This window comes from Brassica napus, chromosome A5, assembly GCF_020379485.1.
Source record: "Brassica napus cultivar Da-Ae chromosome A5, Da-Ae, whole genome shotgun sequence".
Lineage (NCBI taxonomy): Eukaryota > Viridiplantae > Streptophyta > Magnoliopsida > Brassicales > Brassicaceae > Brassica > Brassica napus.
Genome location: NC_063438.1, coordinates 21764306 through 21785251, shown reverse-complemented (window position 1 = coordinate 21785251; position 20946 = coordinate 21764306). Strand labels below are relative to the sequence as shown.

The following is a 20946-nucleotide window of genomic DNA, read 5'->3' as shown; positions in this document are numbered from 1 at the left end:
AAGGTAATAGCGTTTACCCTAAAGGCCTGAATTATTGGGCCGTGGGCCGAGATTATATTGGGCTGTGGGCCTGTATCTTGACGAAAATAATTATAAGAAAACCATTAGGGTTCCATTGTCTCCCTATTTAACATATCATTTTGCGCCGCTCACCACGAAAGGACTCTTCCTGTAAATCCCGGCGATCAGCGAGACTTCACGGCGTTGAGAAGATGGTTGCGGCGAAGAAGACGAAGAAGTCCCATGAGGGAATCAACAGCAGACTAGCTCTTGTCATGAAGAGTGGAAAGTACACTCTAGGTTACAAATCCGTTCTCAAGTCCCTTCGCAGCTCCAAAGGTAAAGAACAAAACTTTTTGAACCTTTCATCTGCGTTGAGTCTGTTGAATGATTGTTAAGAGGCGTTTTTTTTGGGTTATGTTGTGTTAGGTAAGTTGATTCTTATCTCTAGCAACTGCCCTCCATTGAGGAGATCAGAGATTGAGTACTACGCCATGCTTGCTAAAGTTGGTGTTCATCACTACAACGGCAACAATGTTGATTTGGGAACCGCTTGTGGAAAGTACTTCCGTGTTTCTTGCCTCAGCATTGTTGATCCAGGTGATTCCGACATCATCAAGTCGCTTCCGGGAGACCAGTGATTGTTGATTTGGGTCGATTTGTTATGAGTTTGCCATGTTTTGTCTGCTTTATGGAATGTGTTCTTGAAAGACATCATGTTGGTTTCTAAACTCCTTATGCTTAATTACACTTTCGTCTCGTGGATCCATTTTGCATGAATGAAAGAGTTATTTTAGGTATATTTATCTGAACGCTTGCACTAATTCATAATGTTCAACCCGAGTTTACTTGAACTTAAGTTCATAGTTGTTTAACTTTATTGGCATGACTGAAACACACACCAAAAAAAACTTTAGATAAACATCATGTTCCATTGGTCAAAACTTTAGATATACGTGGTGTTCTATTGGTAATAATTAAAAGGTTAAGCTCCTTTGTCTTAACTGCTGGAATCTTCGTGAGCTGCTTTAAACATGATGTTTTATTGTTCAAAACTTTAGATATATATTGGTCATAAATAAAACGTTGGACTCTTTGTGAGCTGCTGTAAATATGAAGCTCCTTTTTCTCAAAGAATGAAACTACTGGATATGTAACTGGAGTTGAATTTTGACCTTTCTCGTCTTCTACTACAGAGTGTTCATAGTTTCTATAGGACAAAGATACTCCCTCAACCATACTACTATACGGAGAATTAGCAATACAGAGTGTTCATAGTTTCTAAAACTAACAATCGGCAGGTTATTGTCTTCGTTGAGGTCTATAGACAATGGGTCTACTATGTGTTGTAGGTGGGCCTTCAGACGCAAGGCAACGTTCTCCAATCGCACCTTCTTTGGGCATAACAAATGCAATGTGGCAGAGGGTTGTTCATCGTTAATACATTGACATGAAGAAAGGGGTTCAATAGAAGGTCTCTTGCTGATAACTCTAGAGAGTGAAACATGGTCTTATAAACCTTCATGTATATCTAAGCAGAGTGTCTGCATTGGCTGTATGGTAAATGTCAAGATCTCCAACATATACATCCCAAATGAACATGGGGTTGCTGTTAGTAACACTTCAATTTAACTTCAAATTAAAAATGACATAAAGAAGAAGTGTTTGTTTCACGAAGGGGTCTCAGTTTTTCCTTTATTTTTTTCTGCCTAAAACCATTACATGAATATCTTATTTCTTTGTCTGAGGAGAAAAACAACGCCAAGTCAACAAACCATAAGAGAAAGATGAAGGACACTGGTGGTCTAGAGTAACATTTAAAAAAAAAAAAGTAAAACGATTTCATTCTTCTCCTCATCGAGATAAGCCTAAGACATCGTCGTCTTCGTCGGTAGAAGACTCATCATACAAGCTCCTATTAGTAACTCTGTTAGACTCGTCCAGACGGTCTTCCATCTCGGATGAACCAATCTTGATATCACGGTGTTTAACAAGGAGCCAGCGCAGGAGTTTGTCCTCTTTGTTGAGGTAGTGAAGCTCCTTGTTAATGTTTGGAGTTGCCATCATTGTTATCTGCATCAATTGCCCCTGCACCATTCACCCCATAAATAATTACGTTATAACATATCACACACTCAAAGCTCCAACCCGTGAATATGCAAGAATTAGCGAGAGAAGAAGCTAATAAAGAAGATTACATTAAAGACAAATAGATGATTGGTACTAATGCTTAACGCTTGTGCTGATACTCTCAAACATATGCTAATCGTACAACTGTTGCATAAATTTCAAAAGAAAAGACACAGTTTTATTGGAACAAGTTATATATCGTTCGTTAAATACATCAAAACTAACAATAAAATACTAAAGATCACAAGTATAATCCTAAGTTAAATCAGATAATCCTAAGTTGAATCATCTAGACAAAAGTATAAAGTTCAAACAACAACCTGTCGTGATATCTGTATGTAAATTACGATGTTCACACTTCACAATCTGATGAGGTTGCTTCAAGAATACAACTTAAAGCTAAACTGAAACAAGTATCATTTTCCGAAATGCCAATCTAAACCGTAATGCACTAGCACTGAATCCTAATCCAAGAAACCTGAAGAGGAATTGAAACACTGCTTCTTCTTTTTTTTTTTACCTGATAGTGTCTACCGTCGAGCTTTTTGATACCGTAACCCAATTCGACCTTGCCGAAGGATTTGACCTCCGTGAGAACTCCATTTTTGCTGTAAACGTGTTTCCCGATGCGAGCAACCAGATCGATAAGACCTTCCTTCCTTATTATCGGCTTGAACAGAAGCATACAGTCGTACAGCGGCATTTTCTTCCTTCCGACGAGAGTGACTACAGAAAGTATTGAGATCTCGACCCTCTATCCGGTTTACATTATTAGGGTTTTAGTCTTTCCAGATTCAACCGACCGGTCTTAAACGACACCGTATTTTCTCTACCGCTCTAAACAATTTCCCCAGGTAAATAAATACCTTTTTTACACTCAGTAACTGTTGATCATAAAAAAAAAACAAAATACACCCAGTAACTATGTACATAGTACAGTTTATTTACATTGTTTTTCAGTATAAATTTATGTACATGGCTACGGTTCAAGAGCTTAGTGCAACATAATCAGTGTTCCCATTTTTTGATCCTTAAAATCTTTTTTTTTTTATGTTTTCTGGTTTTCTTTAAATAAAAGAAAAATATATAAACGTATAGCGGACTGCCATGTGTTATGAGGCCCACAAACAGTGCTAAGGACTCAATGCAAAAGTTCCTTAAAATGGAACATTATGGCACATTGAGAAAAAGTGGTGGGGCCCACGCTTAAGGACTCTCCCACCACCACCGATAATGTTGGTCTTAGTACATACATTTATGTAAAATCAAAATCAAAACCAAACCAAAAACCAATACCCAAACTAATAAAAAAAAAAGGGATCAAGATTCTGAAACAGCAAAGGGTGAGGACGAAGCATTTGTGGATTGGCTAAGCAACACATTCTTCATTTCTTTGTAAGACCTCAGCTCTTCCAAGGCATCGGCTGTTGTCTTTGCCGCCAGAGCTATCCCTGACGCTGTCATAGACGCTGTTGCTATCTCCTGACCCCCTCCAGGTTTGTTCTTGTTGTTGTTCCAACAAAGTTCAGGTATGGAAGTTTCAGAGACGTCTTGTCTGAGAGGTGGAGCTTTCTTCAGCATATTCACAAGTGCACCAACTGCAGCATCTTGTGACTTCTTTGGGTATGAACCGCTCGACTCAAATGGTGGTGGTGGTGGTGCTTCATGTGCATCTCCTCTCTGTTCAAAGGAGCCTGGTCTGAAACAATAAAGCAAAGATCAGTTTCTATTGGAGAAACATATAAGCAGTTCCAAAACAACAGTCAAGAAGTGGATCATATTTAACAACTTTTAAACAAAAGACCAATCTGTTGGGGAGTTAATGATAAACCAGATATATGATGAAACATGATACTAGCCTAAACGGGTTCTCTGGTTTCTCTACTAAAGACTGAAACCAACTGTTTTCCATCTATAATGTCGCCAAAACTGATGAATGGAGCCACGCTTAGTACAATTACTACTTTCAAAGCTAGTAGCTACAATGAGAGATCCAAAGGAACAGAGAGACTGTGTGCTTCAGCTGTTAGATAAAGTGGAAAAGACACAGTGAGATTAAAGACTCATATACCTGCTACTACTAGGATCTGTAATCTCATCATACTCAACATCAAATGGACAAGGGAAGTCAATATCATCAAAATCATCTTGGTATGATCTACTTGAACTTTTAGAAAATGATATCCTCGGTGAGCTGTTTGAAGATAGCCTCACCCCAGATTCAACAGGACCAGTGTTTCTCACAGGCCTCAGAGAAGTGTGTCTCGACAGTTTCAAATGAGAAGAAGGTGGCACCACCACGTTCTGTTTAGCCTCAAAACTAGGAGGTGGAATCCTAACTGGAGCACTTTCAGTACGCGTGATGCTTCTTGGGACGGCTTGTGTAGGTGCTGAAGGAGAACAAGGAGGAGAAAAATTTTGCAAACACTCTTCAGCATAGCTTTCCTTCCTACGACCAGTAGTTATATCACAAGGATGAGGAGGAAGGCGACGAGAACAATGATTAGTAACCAACGCTTGTGAATCAGACCGTGTAGGCGACGGTGAGCAAGAAACCGAAGGTGGAGAGGCCTTGTACCTATCAAAACTCCAACTATGTCGCCTCTGAAACGACATCAACGGCGGCGAGCCATAAGAAAGAGGCAAAGAAGGGAAGCTTTTCAAAGGATCAGCTAAAGGACTTCCAACGTAATCAGTAATAAAGGTCGGAGACACAGGAGCTGAGTGCTGGCTGCAACTGACATCCGAGAGAGATCGATACAACACAGACATGCAAAGCCTACCGCAGATGGTATCAACAGGTGTGAAAGCGAACTTCTGCATCTCTCCCTCTTCTCTACGAGTAAATGGCTCAACTATGGTTGGAACCTTAGGGACAAGCTTGAACTTGAAGATCTGTCCAGATGAGTTGAGTTCTCTGAAGATCTTGTAAGCTGGTAAAAGCCTAACCATCACAAAGAGTGATCTCAGAAGCAAAGTTGCTTTCTTATACATCACTTGCAACTTATTATTATTATTATTATTACTACTTGACCTCCTTTCTCTAACCTTCCTGTTATCATACTGCACAACCCATCTCTCAATGATCTGCTTGTTCTTGGTTTCACGATCATCTTGATCAGAGTGATACTCTTTCCCGGAGAAGTTCCTGATAAGCTCTCTCCCACCTGGAGAATTCATCTGATCAAATGGTCTTGCGACAAGAACCACATCAACAACCAGAGGCTCTAGCGTGCTTCTGCGGCCGATGTCGAAGCTCTCTAACGCTGCAGGACACTCCCTGAGAGCTAGGTTGAACCATTTGTCACGAGGCCTGACGCTGGAGGAAGACGAAGAAGATGAGGAAGGTGAGGAGATCATCTGCTCGCCGCTACTACTGAAGTTTCTTGAAGACATGAAAGGAGTCCTTGATTCGAGGATGATGTCGAGGGTTTTGGCGAAGAACTCGAATATGATCTGCTCTGCTTTAGCACCTTCGGAGTTGCTACTCCTGTTCATCTTTGAGAACACTGTTCCTGGGAATCAAAGTTGAAAACTTTTTTAACTGTCAATCGAACAGAACATAATCATCTATGATCAATTTAGACTCAGAAACGAACATCAGAGAGTAAAATTCAAACCCCAGAAGAGAGTATATACAAAACATCATTACCTTATCGAGTAGAACAGAGAGAAACAGAGAACTTGTTCGTCTTCGGACATGGGAACTGAAACTGAATCGAACCATGGGAATTTTCTCTTAAGAATCGAACAAGGTTTTTTTAGTCATTGGAAGTTCAAATGGTTCATGATCACTAAAAAAAATTACTTTCATAATTACTCAGAAAGGCCATGGTGTAAATATTACTCACTTCAGCACTAGATACATTTAATAGTCTTCATCCTCCATGGCGTTGTAAAACTTCTTAACTTTCCGATGGCCTGAAGCTGAAAAGAACTTATTCCGCATCAGGAAGAGCCATGTGAGAGCAAACACCGTTAGTGATCCAAGCAGACTACGTACAGTAAAACTAGCAGTCAAGATGTTAGTAAAACAGAGAAAGATGATGTTCGTTTGTTCATCGAGATGATCAAAACCGAAAAAACATATTTTCTGCCAAAATAAGTAATTTTTGTTAAAAAGGTAAAAATAAGTCTAGTTTGGTAATGTTAGTAACAAGTGCATCTTGATACATATGCAAGTTAAAAAAAAAATCAAAAGAATATAGTTGCATTCAAATAAATTATTTGAATGCATAGACGAAATACATAACAAACAACATCCAAATAGATCATCTCGATAAGACATTTAGATGGACCATCTGAATGCATTTTTCAGAAGTACAAATGAACGGGCCAAAGACCAACACACATCCATAGAAAACTTTTCAGTGTGTTTTAAGCAAAAAAAGGACCAACACATTAATTACATCCATAACAAAGAATCAATGAAGTTTACATACTTCTCCACGCGCCATGGATCACTTTTTAGGATGTTTCAGTCAAAAAAAAAAAGACCAACACATTAAAGAGTCATTTACACTGCATGACAGTTTTTGTTTTTTATTTACACTCTGAGACCAGTTATCACTACTAAAGTAGTTTATATGTGAAAAGTCTTAACTTGCCCTCAAAAAAGTACTGGAGTTGGAACTTTAAGTTTAGCATTTTTCGTTTGGTTAGGCTTTTGAAATTTAAAAAATGAGTAGTCGACCCGGGGGCAAACTAAATCTAATTTAGTTTATTTATTTTGAATTTCAGTAAAAGTTTAGAAAAGAAAAAAGAAAGAAACTATTGTTGCTCGTCCTCCTCTATTGTGAAGAGTCATACGAGAAAGTCGACAATCTCTCGTCGGAGACAAGATCTAGTCATCCACATTGTCATTTTGTTGTAACTCTCCTCGACGTTACCTGTGTTCGAAAACGCGGCGGTGGCGACTGAAAATCGAGGAATAACACTTCATGGACATGGACAAAAACGTGTTGGTTATAATCGGTTAAAACTTGATTTTTTTTAAAAAAAATCTTGTTTCTTTAATCGTTTTTGGTTAATCTAAATAATATTTGTAAGTTTTTGTGTTAACATCGCAAATAAATTGATGATTAAGTGAAAAGAAATTGATGGCGGCTCGAATAGAAAGTTGCAGAGTTCCATGTAATTTAAAAGGAAGAAAACATTTTATTTACAAATTACCACTCATTAAAGACATGTTGCATAGTGGTTGTGAACTTCAGTGATGTGTACACTGTTGTAAAGATATTATTTTGTACACAGTTGTAACTATATCAGTATACACAGTTGTAAATGATATCTATGTGTACATCAAAGTAATGATACTTAACCCATCTCCCCATGGAAACTATTTCTCATATCCCATTTATTAGATTCTTTTCATTATTATGTGATTCTTTATGATGTATTATTTATTCGAATACTTTCTATATCTAGAAAACCATTTAAAACATAATTATACACTGGAACACATATTTAATTGATGGAGTGTGATGGATACGCTGATACTAAGTAAGGTTCATGGGGTTGGGTGATGTGTACATATGAGGCTATACAACTTGGCGGTGTACACAATGTGATGTGTACATGTGTATACATAAGCGAATCAAAAGAATAGTGGTATGTGAGATATGAACAACACATCAATATTTGTGGTGAGTTTGTACACATGTGGGTGAAATGAGAAAATTTTGTAGGGAATTCTTTGTAATTTGAGAAGTCATTGTTTATACATGTATGAAGCTGTCAATATATCAAGGTATATACATGTATGAAGCTATACATGTATCAAGGTATACACACATGAATGGAGAAGTTTGTACACACAGAGGGTGTACACATAGTAAAACACATGGAATATAGTGTATACATAGATGGAGAAGTTTGTACACCCATGGGTGTACACATAGTAAACACACATTTTATACTTTTTTAATGTACACATGTTTAAGCAAATAAGAGTAAATTACATGCCTGATTACATAAATGTAGATTTCTTCAGTTTAAAAAGTATTTTGATTTTTAAAAAATTTCAATTATTCAATAGAAATAAGCATGAAAAAAAACATTTTGAGATGTTCTTTGGCATATGGAGTTGATTCACAATTGGTTGAATGTATGTAATAATATTCGGGACATATACAATGGTTATTAAATATCCACATAGACACCAACCCATTAATATTTGATAAATATTTGCAAGTTTTAAAAAGGTCAGAAATAGAATTGACATGTACACATATTTCCTATGTTTAAAAGGTACATGATTTGACGATGTCCACATGTACACCGTTGTAACGATATCCACGTGTAAACTATATGTGGGAATCTGTTCATGTCATAATTATTTTTGGAAAAGTATGCTAATATACCAAACAGCCAAACAAACTTTATTAAAACTTGATTCAAGATCAAAACTTGATTCAAGATCAAAACTTTACGAGAAATATAAACTCGAAAGATGTGTCAAACATCAATACTATCATCAATCATATAGAAGAGGAGTAACTTGATTCCAAGATCAAAACTTTACAATCACGAACACCAAAATATGCAAGCTTGAGCACTCTGTCATCAACGCCATAGAGAATCTGAATCATCCATCACTTAATCTCCCCTCCACAGAGAGTCTATCTCCTATTGATCATTTTTTATTCTTTTTTCTTTCAATCTCTTGGCATCCAGAATCATCGTGGCTGCTGAAAAAATAGCCACGACTGTGGTAACAGAAGAAGTGTTATTGCGGCTGTGAATGAAGTGTAGTGAGCAGAGACTACAACTCGCCGTATTCGTAATGGAAAATTTGTTTTCGATCGGGAATTTTAGAAGCAATAATCCATAGAGTTTAGGGTCGAAGTTTAAGGTTTTTGGAAATTTCTGGAAAAAGAAGAGATAAACCGAGACAGATGAAGATGATGAAGTGGGATTAAAAGATATAATGAATCTGAGTCATTCATAGTAAAAGTACAACATTAAATCAAAAGGACATGAATTAAGACTGTAAGACCCGTTCCTGGTCTTTCGACCCAACTGAATTCTAAGTCTTACTTTCAGACATTTTTCGCTTGTTTGATTCATTTTCAAGTCTATTATTTCATAATTCATATTCCAATTTGAGGTTCATAAACAATCGACCAGATAGTATACAAAAACATAAGGCAAATTGTTTGTGTTATTAAATCAAATGAGATTCGATACATAAGTTGCAATGTGTTTTATCAGCTCTATAATCTATTATGAGTTCATTCCTAACACGATCTACCCACACGCCATACAGCCTCTCACTAATAGAGTCTTCACGGCTCCTCGGCTTTACCATGATCCTCAATTCCTGAAACTACAATCCATCGCATAAGTACAATCAGATAGACCTTTCTCTTTGCCTTTGGTATCCATAACCACACGGCCTCCTCTCTCTTAAACTCTTCTCCATGCCAGAGATACTAAACCACCACAACCGAGCCTTTTCCGGCCGATCTCTCTCTCTCTCTCTCTCTCTCTCTCTCTCTCTCTCTCTCTCTCTCTCTCTCTCTCTCTCTCTCTCTCTCTCTCTTTATATTTGTCATTTGCCTTTTGTTTCTCACGAAACTGATGTCTATAATGGTCAGAGAGGGCCTATATTTATAGAGAATGGGCTGCAGGCCTTGACACACGAACATATACAACTTGCTAGGCGAATGGGCATGACTTGGCCGAAAGGTTGCAACCTTGGCCACTTGCACCCCAGCGCCCATAACTGCCCCTTCTTGGATCGGTCCTGAGCCCAATGAGATGCCCAAGCCTTCTGAACATAGCCCACGACCTGACCCAAAGACCCTTCAGTTCCTAGCCCACATGGCCGACCAATCGGCCCGCCACCGGACGGACCCGGTCAAACTGTCCGAGACCTGAACACTCCGTGCAGCTGAGCCCAGCTGACCCAGCTGAGTGAGCTAGTAGTCCAGCTGGTTGAGCTGACTTAACTTGGGACGAGCTGGGCTGAGCTTGACCGAGCTACGTCCAGCTTGATCGAGCTTCCCGAACGCATCGTCCAGCTACCGTATAACTCGTCCAGTTGAATTATTCTTATTTCTCTCTTTGTTTGGTTAAGTCTCAGCATCCCAACGTCCTTAACCTTCTATCTTGGCCATAGAACGCTTGCCTTAAGGTCCTAAGACCGACTGGTACGTTTATTCGAACTATGGTCCGTTCCGGCGATCCTATCTAGGATCGGGGACATGACAAAGAAAAATATATGTTTTGTCCAATGTGTCAGATTTAATCTGAGTCGTCGGAAGAGAGATGTGCGGTTGAGATAGGTTCTCACCTACACTCTGGTTTAGTTAGTCAACTATATAGTTAATAATAAACTAGTTTAGTTAAGAAAAAAAACTAGTAGAAGAAAGTGTTTTGATAGCTGAACTGCATATTGTGATATAAAAAAAACTTTAAACTGCATTTCACTGTAATTATTTCCACGTTATACATCCAAGAACCTTTGTAACAAAGAATCAATGAAGTATACATACTTCCCACTGCGTGTGGGCAACATGGACTTCAGCATGAATTCTTTACTTGCGGAAAACTCTCTGCCAAGGGATCCTCTCATTTTTAGAGTTCTTTATGTTGTTATTGTTGCATAGTAAATGGAAATGATGTGATTTTACCAGACAAGTCTTAGTCAGATACACTTCTCTTTAGAACATACTTTTTTCATTGGACTACTTACTACAAGCCCATCTGCAATTTGAATGAGCCTTAATTGGTTCATTGACATGTTAAACTATGCTTATTTTGGATAGTACTCTTATTTTGGATAGTACTCATTAGAAATGAGTTGGAACCAAAAATGAAATGTAAGAGACATGAACCATGTCTTTTTTTGGCTAAAACTTGAACCATTCAAAACCGTGCTGCCCCAGGTCACTCAAAGATTTGATTCTACGTAAACGGTAAAACTAATTGAAACAAGCACTACACAATGAAAAAATTGTTAGTATAAGTATCGGTTTTTACTATCATTTTCTTAACTCTACAAGAAGATTTGAATAGGTATTATTCTCTTATTAAATATGTAAGGACTACAATCATAAGATAATATCACAAATCATGACCTCGAAATTTATTGTAGAGTTATAAGGATTTGATGTTACGTAAATTAACATATATTTGCAGATAAAGTTAGAGAAAAAGACTAAAATAGCACTAAACCAAGTTTATGTTCCCAAAGTAGCACTCAAAGCTCAAAGTCACAAAAATAGGTTTCATTAAAGAGGTAAATATACACTTATACCCCTTGGGTTAATTAATCCAAACCTTAGGGTTTAGAGTTAAGGGGTGGGTTTTTGGAATTAGGGTTTAAAATTTTATAAAAAAAATACTAAAATAAAAAATAAAAATTTTAAAAACAGTTTCAAAAAGTATTTTTAAATATAAAAAGAAAATTTGAAAAAAAAAATAAAAAAAAAAATTTTTGAAAAAAAAAATTATAAAAATTTCGAATCTGAAAACATATAATCTGAAACTATAAAAAAAAAAATTCTTTTTTTCATTTTTTTTATTTTTATTTTATTTATTTTTATTTATTTTTGTTTGTTTATTTAATTTTAAACCAAGGGTATTATGGATATTTTATCCTTTAATGAATGTTATTTTTGTGACTTTCTCCTTCTAGTGTTATTTTTGAGACATAAATTTCAAAAGGTGCTATTATTGACAATTGCCCATAAAGTTAACATAAAATATAAAGTAATTATTTGCAGTGTCTCTCTGGCAAGCCGATGTATAAATCAGTTTGAACTTCCAAATTCAGATCAACAACTCTGAATTTCTCTTGTTGATCAATCGACACTCTCCATGGATCCATGACAGTCTGTAAGGATATTATTGATCTTATTAAGCAACACAAATATTTGTAAACATTTTTTTTTTTTTGGTAAAAATGTTAAAACGCAATCATTTTAAGGTAATCATTGTAAACATATTTGTAAACATATTTTATGATGCCTGTACGTTTAAGTGTTTACCTATGTTGTTAAAAAAAAGGATTTACCTATATGTACGATAATATCGATCTGGAAATCAGTATTCATCTTAAAATCTCTTTTAACGCACTACACATTATTTTTAGTTATGGGAGTACTACAAGATTATTTTCAAATTCTATAACTTATCAGTAACCTACGTGACATGCAAAATATTTCTCATGAGCGACAAGTACTAGATCTATATCTCAAAACTTTCTCATAACCGCTTATTAAATTAATCAAAGAGGCAAATAAAAAATGAGAAAAAGTAGGGTTAAAAGTATCCCACTTGTGTGTGATTTTTTGGGGGTGCTTAATCCATGTCCACAACCACAAATTTTAGTTATATCTATCTCCAAGTCTCTATCTAGAATTGAATATTCAACATACCATATAGGATTTATACACACTAAAGCCCCTTTGTAGTTAGAAAATTATGAATGTTCACTCAAAGCTTAAGAGCAATATGTAATGGGATATGTTTTATCAGTCAAACTTGATGAAACTTGCAATTAACGTTCTTAATACCGTAGACGAATTATCGTCCCGAATATCGATTGTCGTAGATTTAAAACCATACTATATTTTCTCAGGGTTGGAGAATTGTGTTTGAGATTATACAATCACATTAAAATTTAAAAGCAACTAAACATGGCACCAGAGAATAAGGTTACGGAAGATAATAACGACGCAAAAGACAAAACCAAAATCCAGACGATAACGTTTGTGGAGTAGAACCGAAAAGGGGCAATTGAGCCGATTACATCTGTTTCGTTTCCTCCTCTTTTCTTTGGCTTTTTTTGCAGAAAGAATAAAAATAAATATATTAATATAACTCAATAATTCAGAAAAAGTTCACATATATATATGCAGACAAGTATATCATTTAGATCTTGGAAAATCATTACACTATCAAAAAAACGATTTTGCATATAGGGTAAAGATTATATGAAATGAAATGAACAATTGTCTAAACAACATAGATCTATCTTTTTACCGTCCACTATAAGCAATTGTGATTCTATTTGTACACATATAGTAATTTCATTGACTTTAGTTGCAAGCACTCTCCAGAGTTAGCAAATTTACTCACATAAACTTTCTTTTATTAGAAAGGTATTTTGACATATAGAGAGAATCAGAGAATTATGAAGCGACATAACACATGTAAAGAGAAGCACACAATAATACAGAGAATTATAAAAGCAACAAACAAACAACACTCCTTTACAACCTTCCACATATCATAATAGAGATACAACTCAACAAGGTCCCTCCCTTCCTCTTTGATTAAAATAACAATCATAGATATCAAGACTATTTTATGTTGTATTTATAATATTATTATAAGTTATTTATAAGATTAAATGATTGTCCCTACAAAAGCATTTTGTATTTGGAAAAGATATGGACATAGGCACAATCTATATACACAAGGACTGGTGGAATTGGATAAGCTCTTAAAATAAATTTGATTTCTAAAATATATAATTCATATAGTCCCCACTAACTTAAAGTATCATCAAATCTATATATAAACACCATTTTCAACCACTTCAGGGAATAAAACAGCACAAGAGAAACCAAAAAAAAAAAAAGAGAGTAAACATGTCTTCAGATCACTTACCTTCTTCATCTCAAGTTTTCCAAGAACATTTCATTGCGAGAAAATTGCTTCAGCAACTCCCATATAGTCACACCACACAACAGCAACAAGCTCATGCACCTGAAAAGAACAACTTGAGCGGCAACGTTCTCCTTCTTCTCTCAGTCCTTGTGTGCGGTATCATCTGCTCACTTGGGTTGCATTACGTAATCCGCTGCGTGTTCAGACGTCACTCGAGCTTCATGATCTCTGAACCCATCTCAAGCCCGTCCACACTAGCAGCAAACAAAGGCATCAAGAAGAAAGCTCTCAAGATGTTCCCTGTAGTGAAATACTCACGTGAGATGAACCTCTCAGGGCTCGGCGAGGATTGTGTTATTTGTTTGTCTGATTTCGTAGCTGGTGAACGGATACGGCTGCTTCCTAAGTGCAACCACGGGTTCCACGTTCGTTGTATCGACAAGTGGCTTACGCAACATATCACTTGTCCGAAATGTAGACACTGTCTGGTTGAGACATGCCAAAAGATCTTAGGCGACTGTGATGAGGCTGGTCAGGTTGCAGCACCAAGGGAAAGCATCGATGTCATAATTGCTCCTCTAGAACGTGAGGCAAGAGTAAACACTTTTAGAGAAAGCAGATAGAGTATATGCCAAGAAACAATTAAATTTCAAGAATTTGGTTCTTATTTTTTTAGAATTGAACATAATTTATGTTTCTAGCCATAATATTCAAAATCAAATACAATGAAGCTTTTACTTTTCCTTGAAGCCCAAAATGTTACAAAGTTTTGGGATAACAATCTACATGGCGAGATTTTGGAAGCTATAAACAATATTTAAGTATAGATATTAATACAAAATTTAGGGCCACCAAACATATATTACATATATTAACTCGTTAAAATTTGGGGGTCTAAGACCGTTAAGACCGGCCCTGACAATTAAAACCGTTAAGTACCAAGAAAAGTTCGATAAGTGCTTTACAGAGAACTCCTCTGCATATCTTACGTCACAAACACAGAGTAGAACAAAGTAACAACTACTTTTGAATGTTGAATATGGAAGATGATTCTATTGATATTGCAGTCATAGACTTATATACAAAGTCATCGATAGAGAACATGGAAAGTAAATATACAGCCTTTACAGAGATAATAATACTAGCTCAATCAAGGGGATTGTGTGTATATTCTAACATGCCCCCTCAAGATGGAACACTCTTAGTGATTCCAATCTTGATACTCATACTCTGAAAGTGGGCACGGGAGAGAGGTTTTGTCATGATATCAGCCAGCTGGTCTTGAGAGGGAACATGTGTGACTCTAACCATCCCTGACTGAACCTGTTCACGAACAAAATGGTAGTCTAGAGCCAAGTGTTTCATCCTGGAGTGAAAGACTGGATTAGCACTTAAGTAGGTTGCTCCTTTGTTGTCTGAGTAGATCGTTGGTGTTGTTGTGACCTTGATCCCGAGTTCACGCAGAAGAGATAGAAGCCAGCACACTTCTGCAGTGGTGGAGGCTATTGATCGGTATTCAGCTTCGGTTGATGAACGAGCAACGCCTGTTTGTTTCTTAGAGGACCACGCAATAGGATGTTTGCCAAAGTAGACAATGTATGCTCCAGTGGAGGTGTAGTCGTCTCTGTTGCCTGCCCAGTCCGCATCAGTGAATGCATGGAGAGATGGTGTGTTGTGAGCGGAGAAGAAGATTCCTTGGTGAAGCGTGCCAGCCAAGTAACGTAGTATTCGTTTTGCAGCAGTCCAATGATCAGTTCGAGGGAGATGCATAAATTGAGAAAGCTTGTTGACAGAGAAGGCAATGTCCGGTCTTGTGAGAGAGAGGTATTGGAGGCTTCCAATAACCGCACGGTACTCTGTTCCTGAAGGAAGTGGATCACCACTCTGAAGCGTGAGTGTTGTGGACGGGCACATGGGTGTTGGCATAGGTTTAGCGTCAGACATCTTTGTTTTATGAAGAAGATCTGCAATGTAACGAGTTTGGGTTAGATAAAGACCTTTGGATGTACGTTGAACTTCCATGCCCAAAAAATAAGACAAATCTCCAAAATCTTTAAGAGAGAAACGAGTTGAGAGAGATTGGATGAAGCTATTGAGGTAAGCAGTGTTGCTTCCAGTGATGATAAGATCATCTACGTAAACCAGCATGTAGAGGAGTATGTTGTTGTGATTGTAGACGAAGAGAGAAGCATCTGCTAATGAATTTCTGAACCCGGACTGAAGAAGAAACGTTTTGAGCTCATTGTACCAGGCCCTAGGAGCTTGCTTGAGACCATATATTGCCTTGTGGAGCTTGCAAACGGCTGTAGGGTGAGATGGATCTTGGAAACCAGGGGGTTGAGCCATAAAGACATCATCGTCAAGACGCCCTTGCAAGAACGCATTGTTAACGTCTAGTTGTCTCAGTGACCAGTGACGTGAGACAGCAACACTAAGGACTTGTCTGATGGTTGCTGGCTTTACTACTGGACTAAAGGTGTCATGAAAGTCAATGCCCGGACGTTGATGGAAACCCTTTGCAACAAGTCTAGCTTTGAATCTGTCTACAGCTCCATTAGGTAGTCTTTTAATTGTGAAGATCCACCTGCAACCAACAATGTTTGAGGCAATATCAGGAGTAACCAAAGTATAAGTTTTATTGCGAAATAAAGAATCAATCTCAGCTTGCATTGCAGCTCTCCAACGAGGGTCTTTGAGAGCTTCAGCAACAGATTTGGGTATAGTTTCTGTTGGATGTTGGACTATGGTGTGGAGATTGAGTTTCTGAACCGGTCTGCGGTTCCTGGTGCTCGTTCTTGTTGGCTGTGGTGGTGGAGCCGATGATTGTTGTGGTATTGCTTGTTCAGTAGACGTAGGGGGAGGCATTGTCGTGACTGGGACGGTATCTCCTTGAGCTCCAGGAGCTGGTGCAGATGCTGCAGGGGCCGTGGTCACTACGGGAGGTGCTGCAGGTGGAGATGCTGCAGGTGCGGCAGAAGCTGCTGGAGGTACTGCAGGTGGAGATGGCGCTTGGCCTTGTTGATAAATCATCGCTGGAGAAACTGTTGAAGTTGGAGCTGATATATCCTCAGTGGGAGTAGACTGAGACCCTGTGAGTGTTCCTGCAACACTAAAAGGAAAGACAGTTTCATGGAATACAACATGACGAGAAGTATAAATCCTAGATGTGGTCCGATCAAGGCAGAAGTATGCACTTTGCGTGATAGAATAACCTAGAAAAACACAAGGAGTAGATCGATCATCAAGTTTGTTAGATGTATAAGGTCTCAGCCAAGGAAAACAAAGACAGCCAAACACTTTGAGTTTCTGAAGATTTGGATCACGAGAAAACAATTTTTGAAAAGGTGATTTGAGCTGAAGAACTGGTGTTGGCATACGGTTAATTAGATAAACCGCTGCTGCGAATGAAAAGGGCCAATATGATCTAGGCATGGAAGCATGGGACATAAGAGATAAGCCAGTCTCGACTATGTGTCGGTGGCGTCTCTCAGCTAGTCCATTGTGCTCAGGTGTGTGAGGTGGAGTAGTAAAATGTGAAATACCGTGAGTAGCTAAAAAATTCGAAAGACCAATGTACTCACCACCATTATCAGAGTACAGAGTCTTGATTTTAAACTGAAACTGGTTTTCTACCAAAGAACGAAATCGAGTAAACACTTCAAAGACTTGAGATTTTTTCTTCAAGGGATAAAGCCACATATATCTAGTAAAATGATCGACAAATAAGACATAGTACTTAAAACCGTCTACTGACATCGTTGGTGAGGTCCAAACATCAGAGAAAATAATATCAAGAGGATGCTTGGATTGCAAGGTTGAAGTAGAAAAGGGCAACTTATGCATCTTATTGATCGAACAAGCATGACAAGGCTTGTCTAATAAAACATTCGATGAAACTGGTAAATCAAAAGTTGAAATAATGTGTTTTAAAATAGGAAAAGCAGGATGGCCTAAGCGAGAGTGCCAATCTGAGATAGTGGTTTTTGTGGTGGAAGCAAAAGCAAGAGATGGGCGTGGAGAAGAACGCGGAGTTGGCCACTCGTATGTGCCGTCTTTAGGCTTGCCTTCCAGTCGAAGGCTCCCCGTTTGAAGGTCTCTCACCTGATAGTAAGTTGGTGTAAATGTAACAGAAACACCATTAGCCTTACATAATTGAAAAACAGATATAAGGTTCTTAGCAAGAGAGGGAACACATAAGACGTTATTAATAAAGAAAGGACGAGAGTATGTGGGAACAGAGAAAGAACCGGTGTGTGATATCTGGAGACCCGAGCCGTCTCCAAGCATCACATCGTCACCTCCATTGTATGGCGTATGGAGAGAGAGGTTGCTAAGGTCTGATGTCATGTGGTGGGAGGCACCTGAGTCAAGTAGCCAAGTGGACGAGTCGGAGAACATCGCTGGATTGGCTCTCGGCTGCCATGATTGTGGTCCTGATTGCCACTGCTGTTGGTATGGTGGTTGTTGCCACGACTGAGAGGACTGAGAACCACGAACCATGCGGAACTCAGGACAGAACTTCGCACTGTGACCATGTATACCACACGCTTGGCATCTCCCATGATATTGTCCTCTACCACCACGCTGTTGATTGTTGTTGTAGTGATGACCACCACGAGTGTTGTTGTTGTTGGACCGGTATTGTGAGTTTCCGCGACCTTGCTGGTTGTTGTTAGGCCTCCACGACCGAGTATCAGCAGCATTAGCGACAATGGGAGTGGGCTGAGAAGAATCCGCACACAAGATCATAGCTTCACGGTTAAGCAAACATTCATGGAGTTCAGTGTAAGAGATTGGTTGGTCTCTGCCATTGACTGCATCAATTTCAGGTTTATACTCGTCTCCGAGTCCAGCAAGGATCTGTTCGGTAAGATCTTCGGGATCCATTGGTTTCCCAAGAAGTGCTAAGTCATCAGCTTTTGCTTTGATGGTGCGTAGATACTCTGAGATGGTCTTGGTACCCTTGGTGCAACTCTTGATCTGATGTTTGAGCTGTCGGATATGACCTCGAGTAGGATTTCCAAAGGCTGTGGCGAGAAGACTCCAGATCTCAGCTGACGTAGTGGCACTTGAGACGATCGACTGAACTGGAAGGGAGATGGCTCCGATCATGGCACTGAACAGAAGACGATCTTGGCGACGCCAGGCCGCAAACGCAGGATTCACGATGAGTTGTCCATCGACGGTGATTGTCGTGGGAGGAACCTGATCGGATTCGCCAAGGAAGGTATGCAGCTCGTGACCTTCGAGTAATGCAGTAACTTGCTTACTCCACATGAGATAGTTCACGTTGGTGAGTTTCGTCACACTCGACATATTCACCGAAAGCAACGTGCTTTGGGGATTCTGAACATTAAACACGGAGGTTTGTTCAACAGAAGCTGGACTTGAGGTAGTCATGGTTGAATTCAAATCAGACAGAAACAGAGAACAGAGGTTTTAGAAACGAAAGGAAGAAGACGATGAGAAGAGAAGGGGTGGAGGCAGTGAAAAAAAAAATATTTAGGTCAGAGAATCATTGCTCTGATACCATGTTGAATATGGAAGATGATTCTATTGATATTGCAGTCATAGACTTATATACAAAGTCATCGATAGAGAACATGGAAAGTAAATATACAGCCTTTACAGAGATAATAATACTAGCTCAATCAAGGGGATTGTGTGTATATTCTAACATTGAATGTCTGAAAAGAATGGTTTCGATGAAGCTCACGGACACCAAGGTATTGCAAGAAGAAGCAGAACAAAGACTACAGGATGAGAATGAGGTCTGCTCTAATAAGTCACAAATCTATCCACTCATTAACTAGTTTGGCACAGTAACACCATCTATATGCGCAAATACCTGACAATATTATGTATTTGGGGTAAGAATATATGATGGATTATCGGTACCAATGATAAAGAAATCTACTCGGTGTGTTTAGAAAGGTACATGGACCCAACCCTTTATAAGGTCAAACAAAACCACCTAAAGTGAGTGGGTAATAGTCAAACCTAAAAGCTACTTTGAGGGAATACTTATAGTCTTGTAGGCAACAACACACATGGTATGAAACCGTAATGGACTGCTCAAATTTAACAATCTTCTAAAGTGATAGAAACACGTCTATGCTAACACATTCTATCGATATTCAAAACATTGGTTAATGTAATTTTCAGGTAACATAAGTCCACTAGGCATCTATGGGGTATGAGATAAGTATTGAATCATACTGTCGTAATACTCCATAGTCCGTAATAAAATTGCACCCGTTTAAACATTAACTAAAGACTTTACAGTGATCAACAGTTGCAGCTAACTCCCCGTTGTGGTGCAGTTGTAGAACTATAATAACATGTCTGGATAGTAACAACAAAACATTACGAATTGAATGATTAACGAGAAACTGATTCATGGTGCACCAAATGTATATAATGTTCAATAAACATTGTGTTCTTTTGGTCGAGGGAAGAACCATCTATTATTGGCCTAAGAAGCAGGTATGTAGGGAGAGCCATCTACAAGGCCCTAAGAAGATCCAATGGTATCTGTGAAAAAAAGTTTTAAATAGTAACATATAGCTTTTAACAAAGCCGTCTTGCTGGACTAAACACTTCAATCAGGAGATATATGCTTTTCAACTTTATGTAGTATAATGGATAATAGAGGATTAGATAATTCACAGCCATTCAATAAAAAATGGGAAAAATTCTGTCGGCATAACCTTGTAGAGGGCAAAAGCTGAACACAAAAGGTTGTGCCAATTCATCCAAGCACAAACTGAGGTTCACTACATAATCAAGAAATAAAAGAAAGATTAGTAGGCAAGACTGATCAATCAGAGATTGAACCTAGACAAAGAATTAAAAGAGATAAAAGCTATGTATTAGAGATTGAACCTAGACAAATAATTAAAAGAGCTAAAAGCCATGTATATTAGAGAAGTGCATAATCTAGCACAAGAAGAGATTTAATTAGAGTGCTCCTGAGTCCTGAAATAGTTACATGACTCTTCAATTGACATTGAACGAGGCCAAACCATTTCGAAACCAAATGCATCCAGAAATATTCTTAAGGTTGGTGTTCCAAGGAAGACTACCAAATCAAGAATGTCAACCAAAGGACGCACGAGTATCACATGGTATTCCAAGCAACATAAAGAAATAAAAAGGCAAAGTTAAATCACTTTCAGGTAAGAGATAAAAAAC

General features: G+C 38.2%; 4 protein-coding genes across 6 annotated transcripts; 2 read left to right on the top strand and 2 right to left on the bottom strand.

Annotated features, from left to right (window-relative positions):
- Positions 1-134: 134 nt before the first annotated feature.
- Positions 135-800, top strand: LOC106451933 (putative 60S ribosomal protein L30-1). The gene is made up of 2 exons (XM_022719591.2): positions 135-339; positions 430-800. Exons 1-2 carry the CDS (start codon positions 213-215, stop codon positions 639-641), a joined length of 339 nt encoding a protein of 112 aa, XP_022575312.1. The 5' UTR covers positions 135-212; the 3' UTR covers positions 642-800.
- An 868-nt stretch (positions 801-1668) lies between these two features.
- Positions 1669-2932, bottom strand: BNAA05G21400D. The gene is made up of 2 exons (XM_013784468.3): positions 2651-2932; positions 1669-2088 (listed from the first exon to the last, which is right to left on the bottom strand). The coding sequence occupies exons 1-2, from the start codon at positions 2831-2833 to the stop codon at positions 1855-1857; spliced, it is 417 nt and encodes a 138-aa protein (XP_013639922.1). The 5' UTR covers positions 2834-2932; the 3' UTR covers positions 1669-1854.
- Positions 2933-3275: 343 nt separating this feature from the next.
- On the bottom strand, positions 3276-6089 carry LOC106451932 (autophagy-related protein 13b-like). Of its 3 annotated transcripts, none has more exons than XM_048779639.1 (3): positions 5783-6089; positions 4202-5665; positions 3276-3829 (listed from the first exon to the last, which is right to left on the bottom strand). In XM_048779639.1, the coding sequence occupies exons 2-3, from the start codon at positions 5626-5628 to the stop codon at positions 3451-3453; spliced, it is 1806 nt and encodes a 601-aa protein (XP_048635596.1). In that variant the 5' UTR covers positions 5629-5665; positions 5783-6089; the 3' UTR covers positions 3276-3450. The 3 variants fall into 3 exon arrangements, with proteins under 3 accessions (XP_048635596.1, XP_013749377.1, XP_013749376.1); XM_013893923.3 differs by having other exon boundaries at positions 4202-5639; XM_013893922.3 differs by having other exon boundaries at positions 4202-5645; positions 5783-6086.
- Positions 6090-13648: 7559 nt separating this feature from the next.
- LOC106345240 (RING-H2 finger protein ATL77-like) lies at positions 13649-14495 on the top strand. Its single transcript, XM_013784467.3, has one exon. It carries the CDS (start codon positions 13734-13736, stop codon positions 14373-14375), a length of 642 nt encoding a protein of 213 aa, XP_013639921.2. The 5' UTR covers positions 13649-13733; the 3' UTR covers positions 14376-14495.
- The last annotated feature ends 6451 nt before the right edge of the window (positions 14496-20946 follow it).

Coding starts and splice junctions, on each gene's coding strand:
- LOC106451933 (XM_022719591.2), top strand. CDS start 213: ATGGTTGCGGCGAAGAAGACGAAGAAGTCCCATGAGGGAATCAACAGC. Junction 340..429: donor GTCCCTTCGCAGCTCCAAAG/GTAAAGAACAAA, acceptor ATGTTGTGTTAG/GTAAGTTGATTCTTATCTCT.
- BNAA05G21400D (XM_013784468.3), bottom strand. CDS start 2,833: ATGCCGCTGTACGACTGTATGCTTCTGTTCAAGCCGATAATAAGGAAG. Junction 2,089..2,650: donor TCGACGGTAGACACTATCAG/GTAAAAAAAAAA, acceptor TGAATGGTGCAG/GGGCAATTGATGCAGATAAC.
- LOC106451932 (XM_048779639.1), bottom strand. CDS start 5,628: ATGAACAGGAGTAGCAACTCCGAAGGTGCTAAAGCAGAGCAGATCATA. Junction 3,830..4,201: donor ACAGATCCTAGTAGTAGCAG/GTATATGAGTCT, acceptor TTATTGTTTCAG/ACCAGGCTCCTTTGAACAGA.
- LOC106345240 (XM_013784467.3), top strand. CDS start 13,734: ATGTCTTCAGATCACTTACCTTCTTCATCTCAAGTTTTCCAAGAACAT.